Source organism: Brachycentrus maculatus, unplaced genomic scaffold (genome assembly GCF_059751285.1).
Source record: "Brachycentrus maculatus isolate JH-2025_06_01 unplaced genomic scaffold, ASM5975128v1 h1tg000229l, whole genome shotgun sequence".
Lineage (NCBI taxonomy): Eukaryota > Metazoa > Arthropoda > Insecta > Trichoptera > Brachycentridae > Brachycentrus > Brachycentrus maculatus.
In genome coordinates this window covers 281,742-300,217 of record NW_028280980.1, presented here as the reverse complement: position 1 = coordinate 300,217, position 18,476 = coordinate 281,742, and the positions used below count along the sequence as shown (strand labels likewise).

Here is an 18,476-nt window from a genome sequence, read left to right as displayed (position 1 = left end):
ACCCGGTCGCTGGTCAAATAAAAAAGTGGAAAAGCTAAAAATATTGGTTTTAATCTAATAATAAATTAATAATGCAATTCCATCACGAAGTGTCAGTGGATAATATAAATCTATTAAAATATTGTATTTTCTAGAATTTTAAATATAATATAGTAATTTGAAAATTCTAACGTTTTTGTTTTTGTTGAAAAGCCTTATATTTATACATAGTTTGAGATAATAATTTCAAAAAAGTTACCATTACCATTTACCATTGTAAGGCTGAGTTGAGTAACCATTATTGATCGCCTGAACTCTTTTTATAAATGTCGCGTTTTAGCCGTGACCTTTCTATTTTTGTTTACACTGAAATAAATAAATTTAGATATTGAAATATCTTCTTTGTAATATTAATATTATAATTTTGAAAATATGTTAAACAACAAATTTCAATATAAATACCATTTAACGTGAAAAATGAATGATAAATATTTCGGCGGGTGGATTTGACATTCAGCCGCGGCGAAGTCACGCCCAGCCGGGAGCTTAGTACTTCTAGCCGTTTACGTCACTTCCGGCCGCTGGCGAATATCACTTCCAGCCATAAAAAATCGAGGTAGTTGGCGGTCTTTATATAAAATAGTTAGTCTGTGCTATGGTCTTTTTCGTGTGCGTTTGACGTATAAATACATCCATTTTCGTACGTCGGGTTAATTTTCGTTCTAAAATCCTCGTAAGCAGTTCATATTTTTTAAAGCATAAATACTTGAAGAATAATTATAAGTGAGTATGAATTTTAAGATTCGTAATAATTTTTATTTATATATCAATCATATTTTTTCAGTAACTTCAATCTTAACCTAAGAATTAAACATGCTCGAATAAATTGGATTTTTGAATCTAGTTCAAAACTTTTCAAAATATATTTTAGTTATATTAGTAAATTTTAATCAGATGTATACCAGAATTGTTGGCTCTTTTTCATTTTTTATATGTGTTAGTGTTTGAAACCCTTCCAATTCAATACACGATCTCGAGTCAAAAACACATCTTGCATTTAATTAAATTTATAACCGAAGTGTCTTAACCCTTAAATGTAATACCTTTCAATATTTAACATCAAACTAAAAGCAAATTAGCGTATTCACATTTAACAGATTCAAACAGAACAAGTTTACAAAACTATTGCACCACATGTTGTAATATTTACTATCTGCTTTACGTTTGCCGGTTTATTTTAGTCATTTTAAATAGTTGTAAATATAAATTAAATTGATTATTTTTCTAAAACACAATAAAAAATATAAATGTACCGGCATAATTCATTTAAAGCAAACATATTAATTAGCCTATTCATATACAGATCAAATGTTTATGTTTACCAAGCTATTGCACCACATGTTGCAATATTTATAAGTTGCACAATCTTTGCATTTTATCTCTGGAATTAATTAAAACAATTTATATAAATATATATTTTTTTCTAGTGAAAGAATGTTTCTGCAGATGTCATGTCCACTTTTAATTCTTACAAATCAATGAAATTTTCAAAACATTCTTTACAAAATAATGTTAGTCTTTTGTTCACCTGCAGTATGATTTTTCCATACAATCTAATAAATCAAGAATTTCTTTTTTACATTTCAACAAATTTTATAAATTTGAAATATGATTTTCACCCAAAATAACCAAAAAACACGCTGTGAGTGAATTTATGAACAGACTTAATACAAAACAATTAAGTTTCTACTGCCCATTTTTTTAATTTATATTTATTATTTAAAATAAGTGTTTTTATGTTAAACGTTTTCCATCATAATTAATATTATATTGCAATAATGAATCATGATGAATATTTAGTTATAAAAAAAAAGAAAACTAAATTGGTGCATATGAAGCATTCGCAAATTTATTGTGTTGCCAGATTTAAATTGGATTTCTCCTAAAAATAATTCTAATTTTAGGACGCTTGAATAAATGTGCTCCCATGCATTTTTGTAAAGATTTTTATTATTATTTACAAATAAATGTGTTTTCTCTTATCAATTCTAGATCATGGTTGTTTTTACTTGTGCCCACTGCGGTGAATCTGTCCAAAAACCAAAAGTGGAGAAACATTACGAAACTAAATGCCGTAATCGCTTCCCTGATGTCTGCTGCATGGATTGTCTAAAAGACTTCAGGTAATTATTCAAATTTAATATTATTGTTACAAATTGATGCTGCCCTATGCACCATTTGGTGCAAGTAAGAGTTAAAAGTGGATGTTTAAAACAAATGTATATTTTTAATGATTTTATATGTGTGTGTTTTTTAAGATCTATCTATCAACTCACATGTAAGGTAATCGGCAGTGTGTTTAAAAAGTAATGATGTTATTAACACATGGTTGTCGGGCGGTTATTTCTTCAACCCTGACCCTAATTATTCTCAGTCTGCCGCCCGACCCTCAGTATACTTATCACAAGTAACCGCAAACCCAATTCCCATCTGTACAATGTTTTTTGTTATCTCTTGCCCTCTACCAAAAGTAAGCAAATAGGACAATTATAAGTGTCTTCTGCTCTCTACCAACAGTTTTTAAAAGACGCTTTTAAGCATTTTCCACGAACAATGTGTTAATTTTTCTGACATTAATTTATTTTTCTTGTTGCAGAGGCGATGAATTCAAAGCTCATACGAAGTGTATCACTGAAGCAGAAAGGTACGGAGGAAAAGGATTTGTTGCAAAACCAAACCAAAATAAGGGAGAGAAAAAACAAAATGCCTGGATAGAAATTGTACAGTCCGTTTTAGATGAAAATACTAACCTCTCTGGATCATTAAGAAATCTCCTTGAAAGAGTGGCGCAGCAACCAAATACCCCCAGAAAACAGGCCAAATTTATGAACTTCGTTAAAAGCATGGACCATAGAGTTTCACTCAAGGACACGGAACGGGCGTGGGAGTTGCTCTCCGCTAAACTTGATTTGTTGAAAAATCTCAGCAGGTCTGATAATAAGGTAGCTGTGGAGAATGATGATGACAAAAAAGATGAAAGCGAACCCATGACAGTAGACGAAGTATCAAATAATTTAATTCCAGAAGAAAAGAAGAGTAAATCAACAGAAAACGGAAGTGTACTGAAAGAAATGGATGAAAACAAACCAGACGAAAAGTCTCTGAGTAAGAAAGAAAAAAAGGAAAAGAGAAAACGTGAAAAGTACGAAGCGGAATTCAGAGAAGCGGGACATAAGATGATTACGAGTGAAGATGAGGACGAAAAGCCTAGTGGAAAGAAAAAAGTTAAACCAAACAAAGCCGCAGGAGCCATCGTTCCTGAAGTTAATGGCATTTCCAAGGAAACACCAGAAAGCCGAGTCAGTGATACTGGAGAAACCAACAAGAAAAATAAGGATGGCGTTAAAGACTTTGATTGGATAAATAAAATTACATCAGTAGTAGAGTCAAAGAAAAAAGACATTACTCTCAAAAAATTGCAGAAAAAAGTTTTAACCGAGTTTTGTGTTGTTAATGGACTATCCGAAGCCCCCGAAAGAGTTTCCAAGAAGTTTACAAAGACCTTGTACAAGATGAAAAATTTAAAAGTAGAAAATGATAAAGTTAAATTAGTAGAAATCGATCCTCAATCAGCAGAATAAAATAATTTGGGGTACAATTATTGATATTTTCAAACGCTCGTAAAATACATCTCCATTTCTCATTGATTCCAAGAAGACCCATCAGTTATAATATAGTTTATTTATTTTGTGTATCAAATACACCACATTTGTTACGAACTTTTAAACTTTATGATATGCTCTGATTTGTTGAATATGTTTTATGTCTTTTTTTACATGCGTGCATGAATAACAAAACTTGTGTTATTATTTATTGTGAATGAAAATATATTATATTAAACTAATGTGTCTGAACTCGCAATCTTTTAATTATTTTTCCCTTTCAATAATTTATAATTATTATTTTTAACTTGATTATCGTTATTTGAAACACATGCAATCACTTTTAATGAATTATGAAAAAAAATATATATATTGAATACCATTTCATCGCTTTTTGTTATATACATAAAAATATATTTATAATAAACAATAAAGCTAGTAATCATGCACATACAGGTTAAGGTACAGATAAACATGCTCATTATTAACACAAAGGCATGCCATTTTTAAGCAATTAGTATTAAAAAGTGTGTGTATGTAATTTACTAGACATAAGCATGCTCATTTCAAGTATGCAGAAAAATTGACAAGTAGTGATTTCGCACGTGCACGGATGTGCTTTGAGCGCCCTTTAAAAAAAATATTTAAAACGAGTATGCTTATCTCAAATGTATACATTTAGAAAGCAAGATCATAAACATACTTTATTAGTAGCATGTCTATCTATACCTTTATGCCAGAAACAATGGCCTGTTAAAAGCACGTTGACGGACATGTAAGAGGTCGATATGCAAGAAGATACTGTTGAGCCAGAATATTACTTAATATAGTTGAACATTAAATTTGTACAAATTTTCAATTAAATATCTGTCTACAGATTCTTTTAACGTCCTTAGACACCATTTTTATATGTAGGTATTCTACATCGACATAATGTCTCTGTTGTATAATTTAGAATCATGATTAATTCAATTCAGAGAGAAAAGGGTAAGCTTTTACATTATATTTCATAACATGTTTAAATGTGGTGCAATTTTTAAAATCAGTATTGAGAAATATGTGCAAATCTCCTAAAATATTTCACGTATGTTGTGAAATGCACATACAATTCAAAGATCTATGAAGCGAGCACCGTTTTATCGCAGCCTAGTCCTCCCATTCCTTGTTTAAAATTACTAAAAACAATAAAAATTTATTTATGAAGTAAAACGTAAATAAAAAATCTTTAGTACCCAAATATTTTTTTACTGTGAACTAAATTGAAAACTATATCAGTTTATTATGCAACAAAAAACATTGCATGAGAAAAAATATAATGATGAGTAAAACTCTATTTTTGTGCATTATCTATCAGTTATCAGCTACTTACAATCTTTATCGTGGTGAAATATGATAAATAATAATTCCCAGTATCTGTGGCTAAGAATTATATATTCATGTATTATTGCAATGAATTGAGAAATTATTTTGTCAAAATAAATTGTTTTTGGATTTGTGAAAATAATGAATTTGTAGCAACTAAGTAGATTCATTAAAAACTTAAGATTATAAATACTATATACTTGGCCTTCTTCCTCTGCAGGTATTTTGATTTAATTTAATTATTTCAATGTAACTAAAAAAAATTATACCACCTTTTCCCAAAAATATGCGGAGGATAGACCCCAATAACGCATGAATTAAATTTAAATGTATAAAAACTTATTTAACCATGAAGCAAATTAAATAAATAAATTTTTAAAAATATATATATATATATAATACGTAATAGAAAAAGTAATAAGTCACTCGACGGCAGAACTAGTCTCTAAAAAGTTATTTTTTAATATTGTGAAGTGTAACAAGGTTTGCTGAAATTAAGGATTAAATAATGAAACAAATATTTGAAGGGTAAAAATGATTTATTTCAAAAATAAAAAATCATGAGTTATGCTTTAAATATGAGATTTCTTCTTCCTCAAACCCTTACCCACACCCGATGGTGCATAGGGCACTGCATCATATAAACGCAGTGCTATCTTGATAGTTAACACATGAAGGAAAGGTGATCAGCCCTCTGTTTCAGGTACAATTCCAGGGTAATATTAAATAAATATTAGAGTGAAAAATCACTTATATTTATTTGACTCCCCCTCCTGGGAATCGAACCTGGGACTCCAGTATCGTAGCCGAGCGTGCTGACAATTATACTACAGAGGCCGACAATGAGATTTAGCACTATATTTATTTTATATTGCCCCGGACTGGTACCTGAAGCACAAGAATGATCACATTCCCTTTGCATAATTAATAATCAACTATAATTGTGTTGATTTGATGCACTGCCCTATGCACCATTGGGGTGTGAATTAAGTAAGGTCAGAGGAAAAAGTAAAATTAGACACAAGATTGAATGGAAATTTTTTATTTGATTTTTTTAATAAAAACAATTGACAAAATTTTTATAATACTTAAATTAGTCAAAATACACAATATATACAGAAACCTATATATTAACACCTTTAAGGTGGAGACTGACCGGAGCATTTCGTCATAACATAACGTCGTAACATCGCTCGCGGTGAGCATCATCGAGCATCCGAAACTATGTATGGAGCGCTCGGCTCGGTGTAGTGACTGCCTGAATACTCGCATCGTAACGTGTTACGTTACGACGAAATGCTCCGGTCAGTCTCCACCATTAGAGATCATATTTTACATGGCTAAAAACTTCATAGGAATTTCGTTTTTAATGTTTCTGGAAAACAGGCCAATGGTTCCTATTCTCGGGGTGGAAAATCTTCTCATTGCTTCCCGAACTTCGGCAACCGTGATAGGAGTCACTCCTTCCTGTCCTGACTTGACAAATAAAGAATTACCCAAGCTCGCAGGATTGCAGAAATTACCACCCTCGAGACGAGCAAAAGGATCATTCATCAGCCCTCTGCCATCTTGCCTTACGATGAAAGCCAAATCTACAATTTGGGCGACAGTTTCGTAAGCTAAATACGACAATAGATCAAATGACTGAAAAGCGATGTTTATATCGTTCATGGGACACAGCCACAGTTTTAATTTATTGTGAGCAGATAATTTACATTGTGAAAAGCCAAAAGATGTGCAACGCGCTTTGTGGTATGCCTCATATTTTTCAATACTCAGTCCCTGAGATAAATTATTGGCTCGCACGTTGCGTTGGTGTTTAATAACGTCATAATTCAAACATTTCGACAGTTCACCTGTGTCGTCTAAGAATTCGACTATTTCGCAGAAGGTCTTCTTTTTCTTCTTTATATTCGATTCGCTGTCTTCTTCCAAAAGAATGTTCGGAATGAAAGTATCTCCCAAAAGCTTGGACTTGTTTTTGGTGAGATATTTTGATTTCATGAAGAGCAGCATCCGTTGTAGCTTTATTTTATTGTTTCTCATGAGAAATATTATGTCTTCTGGATAAACGCATTTATGACCTCTCCGTTCGGCGTTTTTTAGAGCTTCGTGTAAAATACCTCGCATTTGTTGTAGAACTATAGACTCTACGAGGGATACTGTTTGAGGAGAGGGGTTTGGACTGTCACCAAAGCCATGCATCATGTGTGATATTTCTTTTTGATATGTACGACTTTCAGGCGAGGTTTGATCGGCGGGAAATAGTATATCCATTTTATAATAAAGTCAATGGAGAACTCTTATGTTTATAATCAGTAATGTTAAATTATATCAATAGTGTTGATGCCGCTTGTGGATTTAATTATCGTCGATTGATTGTATATTGCAATAAACAATAATAATTCCTGTTCCATTTAGATAGTATAAATAATTCGCATAGCTCATAATTTATTCCTTAGTAGGTGTTTATCGTTAAGTATTTTAGTTATTTGTATCGGATTTAAATATTTAATATAGCTTCGAAAATGATTTCATTGTGCTTCATTTCGATTAATAACTTTTAAGTGCGCATATTTTAGCTTTTGACCGATATCAAAGATTAACTATTTTGTATAACCGACATGAAAATGACGTTTTAACTTGACATTCAAAACACAGAACACAGAAATATTGCGAGTAAAAAAATATAAAAGTCAGTAATAAATTTTTATTCAAATTGCTAAATTAGGCTTTATGCTTCTTTTTATAAGAGCTATATTTGTATATATTATATAATGATTGTTCATGATATAACGAATCGACCGCATGTTTTCGGTGCATAGAAAAAAATGTACTCACGACATCTATGAAAATTCGACCATGTTCAATTTTCGATCTGGTTTTCGGTTTGCTGTTTAGCGGATCTTGTTTTCTCCATTTGTTGCTATTGTGCGACGGATCCTTCCCGGGGTTCCACATTGACAAAAAAAAACTCAATAAAAATGCCTTCTTCCCAGGGTGGCTTAGTTCCGTTTGTTTTGGACATGTATAACGACCCCTTCAAATGGTAATTGATAAGTTGTCAATCTCACTTTGTCCTCTGACCTTTTATTTTATCATTCAATTGAATAAAGATTATTTAAAATAAATGACGCTTGATTTTTGTTTGTTTCTTTTTTCAGGTCACTAATAAAGAGCTTCGGATTTTTCGCTCTTGGAATCGCAATAGCCAGTGAATGTACCGGCCTGGAACTGATGCCCAATGTTCCTCAATAATTCAAAAGTGAAAAGTTTATTCCGCATTAACGCTGAACTGTTAGCTAAGATCTATATGTAGAAATATTATTTATGTACATAACAAAATGGAAATGAAGTTGTTTACAAAGTATTTGTGCCTCTTTTTGTTTTATTCTCTGGTTCACTTCTCTGAAGGGGACAGTTCCTACAAGAAAAATCCCAACATCATTTTGGTATTGACGGACGATCAGGATTCTGTACTGGGCGGCATAGTAAGCAATTTCTGACCTTTAAACTGTTTAATGTGACCATTGATATCCAAATTTTAGAAAAGAAATATTTTGAGTGTTTTAATGGTATCGTAGTAAACCACAACTATACATCTTATGTATAAAATGTAGATATTTCCGGTCCATTACTAATTCTTCAAATTATAAATCGAACTATGAAATCTATCTGAGGAAAATTTGCACATGAGTGCAGTACACTATTTATATAACAGTAGATATAATAAATGACAAATTTTATGTATTTTTTTAAAATAAAAATTTATGTTCTCACAAAAAAGAAATACATATTACTATTGTGTACCTTACAGACTCCTATGAGGAGAACGCAAGATTTGATCGGAAAAAATGGAGCAACATTTATCAATTCTGTAAGTATCAAAGGATGGATGATATTTTTTAAGTCATTTTTTAGATTGTATTTAAGCGTAGCCCGTTATATTGACACTCATTTTATTGTATTTTTTTATGTATCAAATAAAACAGGTTAATTGTAATAAGAAAAATATTTTTAGGTTAAATCATGTAATATTAGTACCAACCAGCCTACTTCGGTACGTTGTGGTACTGATGTTATGTCATTTAAAAATATTACGCGTAATTTGCTAGGCAGTATTATTATTTACAACACTGTGCTGTCCAGTGACGCCAACCCGCAAAAACTATCTGGCAAATGTTGGTAACACTGCTTCGGTGTAGTGCTCAAAGCTACCGAAGCCAGTATCACTTGTGTTCTGTTTAAGCCTTCTTCATCTTGTTGTAGGCCTTGTGGCTTGTTTTTAAGAGGGATTAGCCTCCTGCAATGTCGATTTCCAGCTATTGACCCATCTTTTTGGTGGTCTGCCCGGGAATGTTTAAGTAATAAGATCAATAAAACTTAACGATTTATAATCTTCCTCGAAAAACCGCCGGCAACAAGCGAAATGATCTGAATCAGTCCTACCGGCGCAGAGCAAAAGAATCCTAATTAGACATATCGCTCACTCCTTTCAAGAACGTCATAAATCAAAAATTGTCAATTTTCAGTTGTACATGTTTTCGGAATGCCCAGAAAATGCACTATATCCCAGCAAAAGCGGCATATTTTTAACTTAATATTTACCCGCTACAGGGCAGAAAGTGTTGTTTTTGCATTTTGAAAAAAAGGTATTGTTTAATTATTTTTTTTAATATACTTAATATTTTTCAAATGGAGAAAAAACATTCAGGTGTTACCTATAAAGATCTGTTGCACAGTAAAAAGTTCAATAAGTGGCTTGATGTTTATTTTTAATACATTGTATTACCTTTTTACACTTTAAAAACGATCTTCTGAAAAATCAAGTTTTTTGATTTATGACGTTGAAAGGAGTGAGCAGTGTGGTTAGGCAGATGTATAAAGGAAAGGTAATTTTTTTATAGTTTGTCGCTACACCGATATGCTGCCCAAGTCGGTCATCCATACTCACCGGTCTGTATCCTCATAATCACGAGACCGTCAATAACACCCTGGCCGGCGGTTGCAGCAACTTGAAATGGCAGATGTTTCATGAGCCCAAAACCTTTGCTGCCATTTTGCAAGATAATGGATATAGAACATTCTACGCGGGGAAATATTTGAATGAGGTAAGAAGTCAATGAAATATTCAATAGGTATCTAAAAAATACAGTTTACGAAGACCTTTAATGATACTTTGAAGTCCATAACACCCTGAGACAAAAGAATATGACAATTTTTTACATATCCTGCATGCAGTCACACAAGAATAGGCATCATGTACCTTCCTTCAAGAGATATAATCTCCACATTATTTAATACATTACACATTTAAATGAGGCTACTAGATAGTTGACAGTCCCTTCATCTTCTCTTTAGCTGTCTATCTACTGCTGGATGTAGGCATTCTCTAAAGATTTTCCGGAATTACCAGGAAGAGGTGGAAATCTTTAGAGGCAGTAGCTTATTTATGCTAAATCTCTTCTACTTGGTGTAAGCCTTATGGCCTGTTTTTAAAAGGGATAAGTCTCCTGCGATGTTGATTCCCAGCTGTCAATCCATCTCTTTGGTGGGAGGCTTCTACTTTGGGGTGACCGTGCAGTGCAATGTGGGGGAGTCTGGATGGTTAGATTCTCTTCGCATGCGCATACCATTATCTTCGTTGTCTTCCGTCTTGGATCTCGCATATTTCTCTTATCCTGGTGTTCCTTATTTTATCTCGTAGACTCAAATCACAATGAATGGAAATAAAAATTAATAATAAATCACTTCTCTTTAGGTTAGGACAGTTCATTTGTTTGGTTTGGCAGAATCAAACTAACCCCTTGGCAATTTTAGCCCTAAATCTTTTTGCCTTGCAGTAGATCTGCTATGCTTTATCGACTGACATATATGAATACGTTGGTAACTTTTCAGTATGGAAAAGCAGTGGCTGGGGGACCGGAGCATGTACCGATTGGTTGGGATGTGTGGAGGGGACTTGTGGGAAATTCCAAGTACTATAACTTCACCTTGTCCCATAATGGTGTACCATTTGAATACAATAACACAGAATATCTCACCGATGTAATTGTAAGTGTTTAACCTATCATATTTAGCTTCCACGAGGGTCGCAACCCTTAGTAATGAGGAAAGAGACGGAGAAGAAGAACTTATCATAATAATATATATTTTTTATCATTATATTCAATAACTAGTTGTACCCGACCATGCGTTACTGTGGTTCAGTCTAATTAAATTAAAAAGAAACTTATCTCTTCATAATTTCACAATGCCGTAATGTAATATGAATATAAAAAATGAAACAACAATGCAATGGGAAACATTAAAAATTGACAATAAAAATTAAAAGTGACAGCATCTGTCTAGAAGCAAACTGTCCACCATGAGCAATGTTTAGTATTGCATGTGATGCTGTTACATTCATCAGATGGTGCTGTTTATGCGGTAAAAAAAAATGTTTTCGCCTGTCACAGGTAAAAAATACCAGTTGCAAGTATGTATTTAAATGAAAACACTCGTATATTTGAATCCAATGTTGTGTCAAAATTTCAAAGCAATCGGTGGATTACACGTAATTGACAGTACAATTTTTTTTACCCGGATTTCACTGTAGATTTATAACAATTGAAATGATTGACATTCAGCATTTTGCGATCTTCAGGTGACTACTTTTTTCAGAAAGATATGGCTTTGGATTTCATTGAAGATGAAGCGAACAGTGCCAAGCCCTTCATGATGTTCCTGGCTCCGCCTGCTCCTCATGCCCCCTTCCGACCGGCCCCGAGACATGAAAATGCCTTCAGTGACATTGGCGCACTGCACACGCCTAATTTCAACATTCCAGTTGGAAAAGTATGTTTTTAAACTCAAATTTAGATTTTTGTGGTCAGTAAATTTTTTCATAGAGAAAATTATTACAACTTTTATGTCAAATATGAAATAATTATACTGTATTAAAAAATTACAATAATTTTTAGAAAAAAACTACATAGTATGACATTGTAATAACTAAGAATCTAAGAAACTAAGAATCTAGCTTTATTGCCAATTTTATAAATCTGTTTTATATATACTTTATTTAATACATGTTTTTTTTTTCACACAGTTTGATAATGCAAGGCAGAACAACTGTCACAAAAAATAAAAATAAAAACAAATACATAATATTATAAAAGATTATGAAATTTTACAAAATAAATGATAATTTAAGAAACAAATCAAATTAACATTTTGTGCTTTTAGATAATTTTGCATGAGTAAAAACTGTAGCGTACTATAAACAGATCTTCTATAGCAATTTGTATTTTCACCTGTCAATGAGAACATCTGTAATTCTCATAACTAGTCATTTTTACATTAATAAACTCAAAAAAGTTGTCTTTATTTTTATATTTAAATCATTGTTATTCCACAAAGTAAATGCCGTTTTTTATGAGTCGCTGAATGCTGTTTTTTTCTGTTGATGGATGCTGCTGTGTAATTTGAAATTCATATCAGTGAGAAGTGCTCATGATCTTTGGCGTATTATTATTATTGACGCTTTATTATTTTTTATCTCAAATTTAAAATGAATTTTTGATAATACATCAACAAGTGACATTTAAAAAGAAAGTTTATATAAATGTAAATGTTATATAAATCTGCGGTTATATATATTACAGGACATATCCTTACCTATATAAATTATGGACATTTATGACCTAAATATCCTGTTTTATAAATTAAAGGACAAACATTGGATTATGCAAATGGAGCCTGCTCCGATGCCAAACTCTACGCTCGTGAAACTTGATGAGATATATCGGGCGCGTTGGCAAACCTTGTTGTCAGTCGATGAAATGATTGAAGAAGTTGTCAAGAAATTGGAAGCTGCTAATCTTCTAGATGACACTTATATAATCGTGACCTCAGATAATGGATACCACATCGGTAAATAATACGATCTTTTCATTCACTTGCATATTTTTAGTCTTTATTTATATCTATTTCGTGTGAAGATAGGGATCTGATCCTCTGAGCGCAGAGAAACGTCAAGCCCTCAGTGCGTTCGGCCGCACTGAGTGCTAAACGTTTCTCTGCGCAATTTTTTTTTAAATATACATTTATTGAAATTTGACTTTTTTTAGAATATATATTGAAAAAAATACATAATTTTTTAAAAATAGTTTTACACAATAACTGTGTTTTAAGAAAAAAAGAACAATTACGTCAAATGTTACCTGGGTTGAGAGAATGTTATGATTATCGTATATTGGACCTTAATATTTAATCGTTATTTAATTTTCCAGGTCAATTTTCCCAACCCTTTGACAAAAGGCAGCCATACGAGACTGACATAAGAGTGCCATTGATAATACGAGGTCCGGATATCATTCCCGGAGTCATCCTACCTCATCCGGTGATAAACGTCGACTTGGCTCCCACAATTCTCATGATGGCTGGATTAGAACCTCCTCCAGATATGAACGGGGCCCCCATTCCTTTATTCTCCGACTTCCTGAATTCTAACTTATCAATTATGATGGAAACTAACAATGTCTCCTCGAATGATGCGTATGATCGACAGATGCTGATTGAATATAATGGGGAAGGTTCATCCGAATCAGTTGATTGTCCGTGGGGAAGTGATCACAACTTGTTTGTGAGTAAATTTTATATGTTGATTACGATAATGTTTCGTGCTATCAAGAATTCTAAAGCTATTTTTAATATGTTTAAAATATCCCTGATATGTCAAGGTCCCAGATGAAGGTTTGTCATCCATCTTTAGATGAGGCGTATCAAAATAAAAACTGAAAAGCTTGTACAGTAAAACCTGCCTTGAATGAAACATAATCTTTCCAGTACTTTGTTCAGTTTTTACGAGTTTCGGGTTTGGGAAGTGTATTTTAGTAAAATAATGTAAAGAAAATGATTTCATAATTTTCGGGTGTGTCCAAATCCTTCATCGGTCACAAATCACTTTGTCACTCAGGAGTTATTTTTACATTTTGACATCTCAACACAGTCAAAGGAGAATATAGAATGAACCCCATATACGGGAACACCCAGACTTTCATATTCGTTCATCTATGTTGAGATATCAAAATTAAAAAATAAAATATAGTTTTGGATTACAATGAAGGAATAATTTAAAATAAAAGTCTGTAAATAAATTAATAGGTTTATAATTATTGTATTACTTAGCATTGAATATAAACTACGTTGGCCCATCCGTTAAAACAAGTTTTGCGCAAAAAACCTTTTCATTCCTTGCGCCAAAGATATTTGATTTGCTGCCCGAAACCATTAAGATTTCCAGGAGTGATCATGTCTTTAAGAACAGTGTCCGTCGATGGTTGCTTCTCGTTGGAAGGGACAAGGTAGAAAGTGATTCAATTAAAGTCCAGGTGTAATTATTTTATTGTAAAACCTTTATACTGTAAATTTTTATTGTATCTATTGTATTCAATGTATATAATCTAATAATTAAAAAGAATAATAATAATAAAAAAAAAAATTGTATTAACATGCAAGTATTTCGGCTCAACACAGGCCATGCTTAAAGAGCCGTAATACATAAAGTAAAAAAAAATGTATGTATCTATGAAATAAACAAATAATATTTTTTTTTTTAATTACTGTATTTCAACAAAATTCAACAAAAGTAAAATAATTGGTCTTCTCTCCTAGTTTCTTTGTCCCTACATGTATTTCAAAGTGCATTATCTTCACATCTTCACAAGAGAACGTTGTTTAATCTCCTTTGTATCCTTTAACCACTCTGGAGTTCTGAAAAATTCTTGTGAGCTTCAAATTCCTGAAGAACATCCACAACAGTGTGCTTCTCTAAAATTGCGTATTTTAAGTTCCCGTCCATTAACTTCATCCAGAAATAATCCATCTTAGTTACGTTTTTTACGCAAAGACAAACGTTTCCCTACGAAAAAGATTATATTTTCACATTTTAATGGAAGCAAATACGGGTGTTTTTCCAGTTTTGAGTATTATTGTTCAAATGAAATACATAATCCTGTTCTGAAGATTATTATTTTCCATTTGTCCAGATTTCCAATATATAGGGGATCTAGTTAAGGCATGTTTTACTGTATTTTAATCGCATAGGCTGTATATTCTATTCAGTTTCAATCAAAATGAATGTTGACACTATTCTTTCTTGAGCATTCCTTGAAAAATTATTGTGGTTTTCTGTAAATAATGATTTTTTCATTTGCAGGGTTGCCTCCCAGATTTCTTTTGCAAGTGCCAGGACGCTAAAAATAACACATACGGCTGTGTGCGCCACCTTCATCCTTCAATAGATTTTGTTTATTGCGCATTCAACGACACAAAGGTAAGTCTTACACACCTCAGTTCACACAAACCAAAGCAAAGAGAGAAAACCTGATACCGGCCGGCGGCACTCAGATAGCCTTGTAAAATGAAATAAATGTGAGGCCTATTTCCAAACACGGCTAAAAGACTTTTTTTTATTCTAAAACTAATTCAAGTATTTGGAATACTTAATCATGCTAAGTTTTCCTCGGTCTTCCTTTGCTTCCAATACCAACCACATTCGCCTAATAAATTTGTTTTGCTATTCTTTCTTCACTCATTCGATTCACATGCCCAAACCAATCTCAACACACATTAATCAATGTTATTTTTTATCAAAATCTGGAAATTGAAAAACAAAACCATTTAACACTATTTTATTTAAATATTTTTGAAATTGTAGTGCTTCTGGATATGCGTAAAAAATGTTTCCAATAATTTTCAATTTGAAAAATTCAAATTTACAAAATTAAAAGTGGAATTTGCCACTTTGGTTTGGTTTTCCATGCAAGTAATTTTTTGTTTTTTTTTGTCTTAGTAACCAGATTTTTTTTTGCCACATTCTATAGCTACTTGTGAGATATTTTTTAAATTACATGAATACATCAATTTGAACCGCAATTTTCTTTCTTTTTATTATTAATATATTTTTATTACCAAATTATATTTAATGATTATTTCAACCCATTTTCTATCATAGCTTTGTTTGGAATTACGTACACCAGCCCCACAAATGTGTGCGGTAATGTTGACAAGGTTGATATTCTTTTGGAGACAAAGAAAGCCATTGTTAAAGTTTATTTTGCATAAATGTGTCAAGTGGCTGTAAAGTGCCCACTATTGTATCCACGTATATGAATCAATTATTTATGAAAGGGGCCAAGTCGGTATTGACAAATTTATAGTTATCAATGTTAATGTATCTCTTTCAATAACAGCCTCTATCTAAAAAAGGCCCAAGTCTATGTTTATAATGTACATACATGTATATGTTTGTATGTGTTTTATTAATACATATTTGTAATTTATTAATATTTGCTCATATGATGTCAATATTATTCATTAAGAATTTTATCAATAATAAAAACAATTTTTCTTTCTTTAGATTAGTTTCTGATTTATACATGACTTATTGTCACTTATAAAAATATTAAACCCTTTTAAAATAATATAATGTATAATTTGAAAATATTTATTTTAATTATTTTGTAGATAATATTGTTTAATATGTTCACTTACGTCATCTGTATCAAACATATTCCGCTCCTTTTTCTTATAATAGAAATAAACAACATAATACAAATATAATATCACAGTGAAATGGCTTTGAGGTAGTATTTTACGAAAAAAGAAAATTATTTAAAAAAAAATTAAAATGTAGAATGCATGACTGCTTTGTCTTTAACTATCCATTAAGTTAATACTGCATCAATATAATCCAGTGTCCTATTCACCATCTGGGTACAGGTATGGGTTTTAAAAAAAGAAATATGTTTTCTGTGGACAAAGAACTCTAATTAAAATGCTTGGTAAAATGTGTATTTTCTGAATGACTTTTGCATGTATTTTTGCATTTTTTAGGAGTTTGAAGAGGCATATGATCTCGTTGAAGATCCATACCAACTTACGAACATCATCAATGGACTGATGCCGGCTATCAAGTTCAAGTATCAGAATATATTGCAACATCTTCGGGAATGTAAAGGCACCGAATGCAATGACTACCAATATACTGTTTAGTTTATATTAAGCCAACTATATATCTAAAATCTAAAAGCCAAATGTTCAAACATGTAAAATATGTAATGTTATAGAAGAGTTTAAAAAATATGTGGATAGATAAAGGTGTTTGAATTGGGTCATTCCACCTCCATAGTATAGAGCATGGGTGGCCAACATTTTCAGCAGCCAGGCCAGATTTTAGAAATCAGATTCCTTTCCGGGCCGTAAAACAAAATTTCTTGTATTATTTAAAGGAAACATGAGATATATACTTTTTTTAAAGAAGATATAACCAAAATGTTAATAAAACATATTAATAAGATAAGAGTTAGGCAATCCAAAAAATAAAAATTAAAAATTAAAAAAATATTAATTTAATATTAATAAAAATTCAAAATATTGTTTGCCAGAACAAAGTTCATCAATGTTGATACGTTAAAGATTGATGTTGTTGCTACACGTAAACAGATTTAATATGCTTCATTCGACTAGTATCATGGCTACTGTATTACTAGCTTTTACATAGCGTTTTGACTTTTAGTAGCTCTAACACTCGGTTATAGCCTTATCAATGTGTATTTAAAAGTCGATCGCAAAATGTTGTAACACGAATATACCACAGCAGAAATTGTCACGATAGTGAGATGCTTCCATATATGGGATATGATACGAACTACGCATGATGGAATGTTCTTTTGGTGGTTTGAAGTACACTTAAATAAAAATGTATGAAATGTTCCGCAGGCCACATGTAGACACCTGGCGGGCCGCATGCGGCCTGCGGGCTGCGAGTTGGCCACTCTTGGTATAGAGGTTAGCATATTTGGATAGCATGCTGGAGATCCCTGGTCCGATTCCCAGGGGGGTCAAAATATATATAAGTGTTTTTTCACTTTCAGTATTTATTTCATATTATCCAGGACTGGTACCCTACACGCAGGACTGATCACCTTGCTTTCATATAATAACAATGAAATTAAAAATGCATGAATATGCACCATTAGATGTAAATAGAGATCAGTATGCAGTAGGAGTAGTAGTAAATTGGGTCAAGGGGATATTTAGATTTTTCTGAAGAGAATTTTAATTGCATTCTAAATTGTCTCATATAGGCCATTGATTTCCATTTTTTTTTTCAATTCAAACCCTTATCCGCACCCCAATGGTGCATAGGGTTACACTGCATTATATAAACAAAGTGTTATCTTGATCGTTAACACACAAGAAAAGGTGATCAGCCCTCCGCTCTAGGGTTATATTGAATAAATATTGGAGTGAAAAAATCACTTATATTTATTTGATCCCCCCTGGGAATCGAACCCGGGACCTCCAGAACGGCAGCCAAGCGTAGTGACCATTACACTATGGAGGCGGACGAATAAGCCATTGATAGCTACTTAAAACTTTTAACATCATGTCATAGATTACGATGTCGTATTATTTATTGACTTG

General features: G+C 32.2%; 3 protein-coding genes across 3 annotated transcripts; 2 read left to right on the top strand and 1 right to left on the bottom strand.

The window, feature by feature from the left end:
• The first annotated feature begins 639 nt into the window (after window positions 1–639).
• LOC148306710 (uncharacterized) lies at window positions 640–3,893 on the top strand. The gene is made up of 3 exons (XM_088264507.1): window positions 640–762; window positions 2,032–2,162; window positions 2,636–3,893. Exons 2-3 carry the CDS (start codon window positions 2,035–2,037, stop codon window positions 3,618–3,620), a joined length of 1,113 nt encoding a protein of 370 aa, XP_088120633.1. The 5' UTR covers window positions 640–762; window positions 2,032–2,034; the 3' UTR covers window positions 3,621–3,893.
• Window positions 3,894–6,186: 2,293 nt separating this feature from the next.
• On the bottom strand, window positions 6,187–7,848 carry Spt3 (Transcription initiation protein Spt3). The gene has a single exon (XM_088264512.1). The coding sequence runs from the start codon at window positions 7,278–7,280 to the stop codon at window positions 6,336–6,338; it is 945 nt and encodes a 314-aa protein (XP_088120638.1). The 5' UTR covers window positions 7,281–7,848; the 3' UTR covers window positions 6,187–6,335.
• Window positions 7,849–7,868: 20 nt separating this feature from the next.
• Window positions 7,869–17,391, top strand: LOC148306708 (N-acetylglucosamine-6-sulfatase-like). Its single transcript, XM_088264511.1, has 10 exons — window positions 7,869–8,052; window positions 8,168–8,494; window positions 8,821–8,880; window positions 9,911–10,114; window positions 10,902–11,057; window positions 11,667–11,840; window positions 12,716–12,917; window positions 13,277–13,629; window positions 15,205–15,321; window positions 16,884–17,391. The coding sequence occupies exons 2-10, from the start codon at window positions 8,348–8,350 to the stop codon at window positions 17,040–17,042; spliced, it is 1,572 nt and encodes a 523-aa protein (XP_088120637.1). The 5' UTR covers window positions 7,869–8,052; window positions 8,168–8,347; the 3' UTR covers window positions 17,043–17,391.
• The last annotated feature ends 1,085 nt before the right edge of the window (window positions 17,392–18,476 follow it).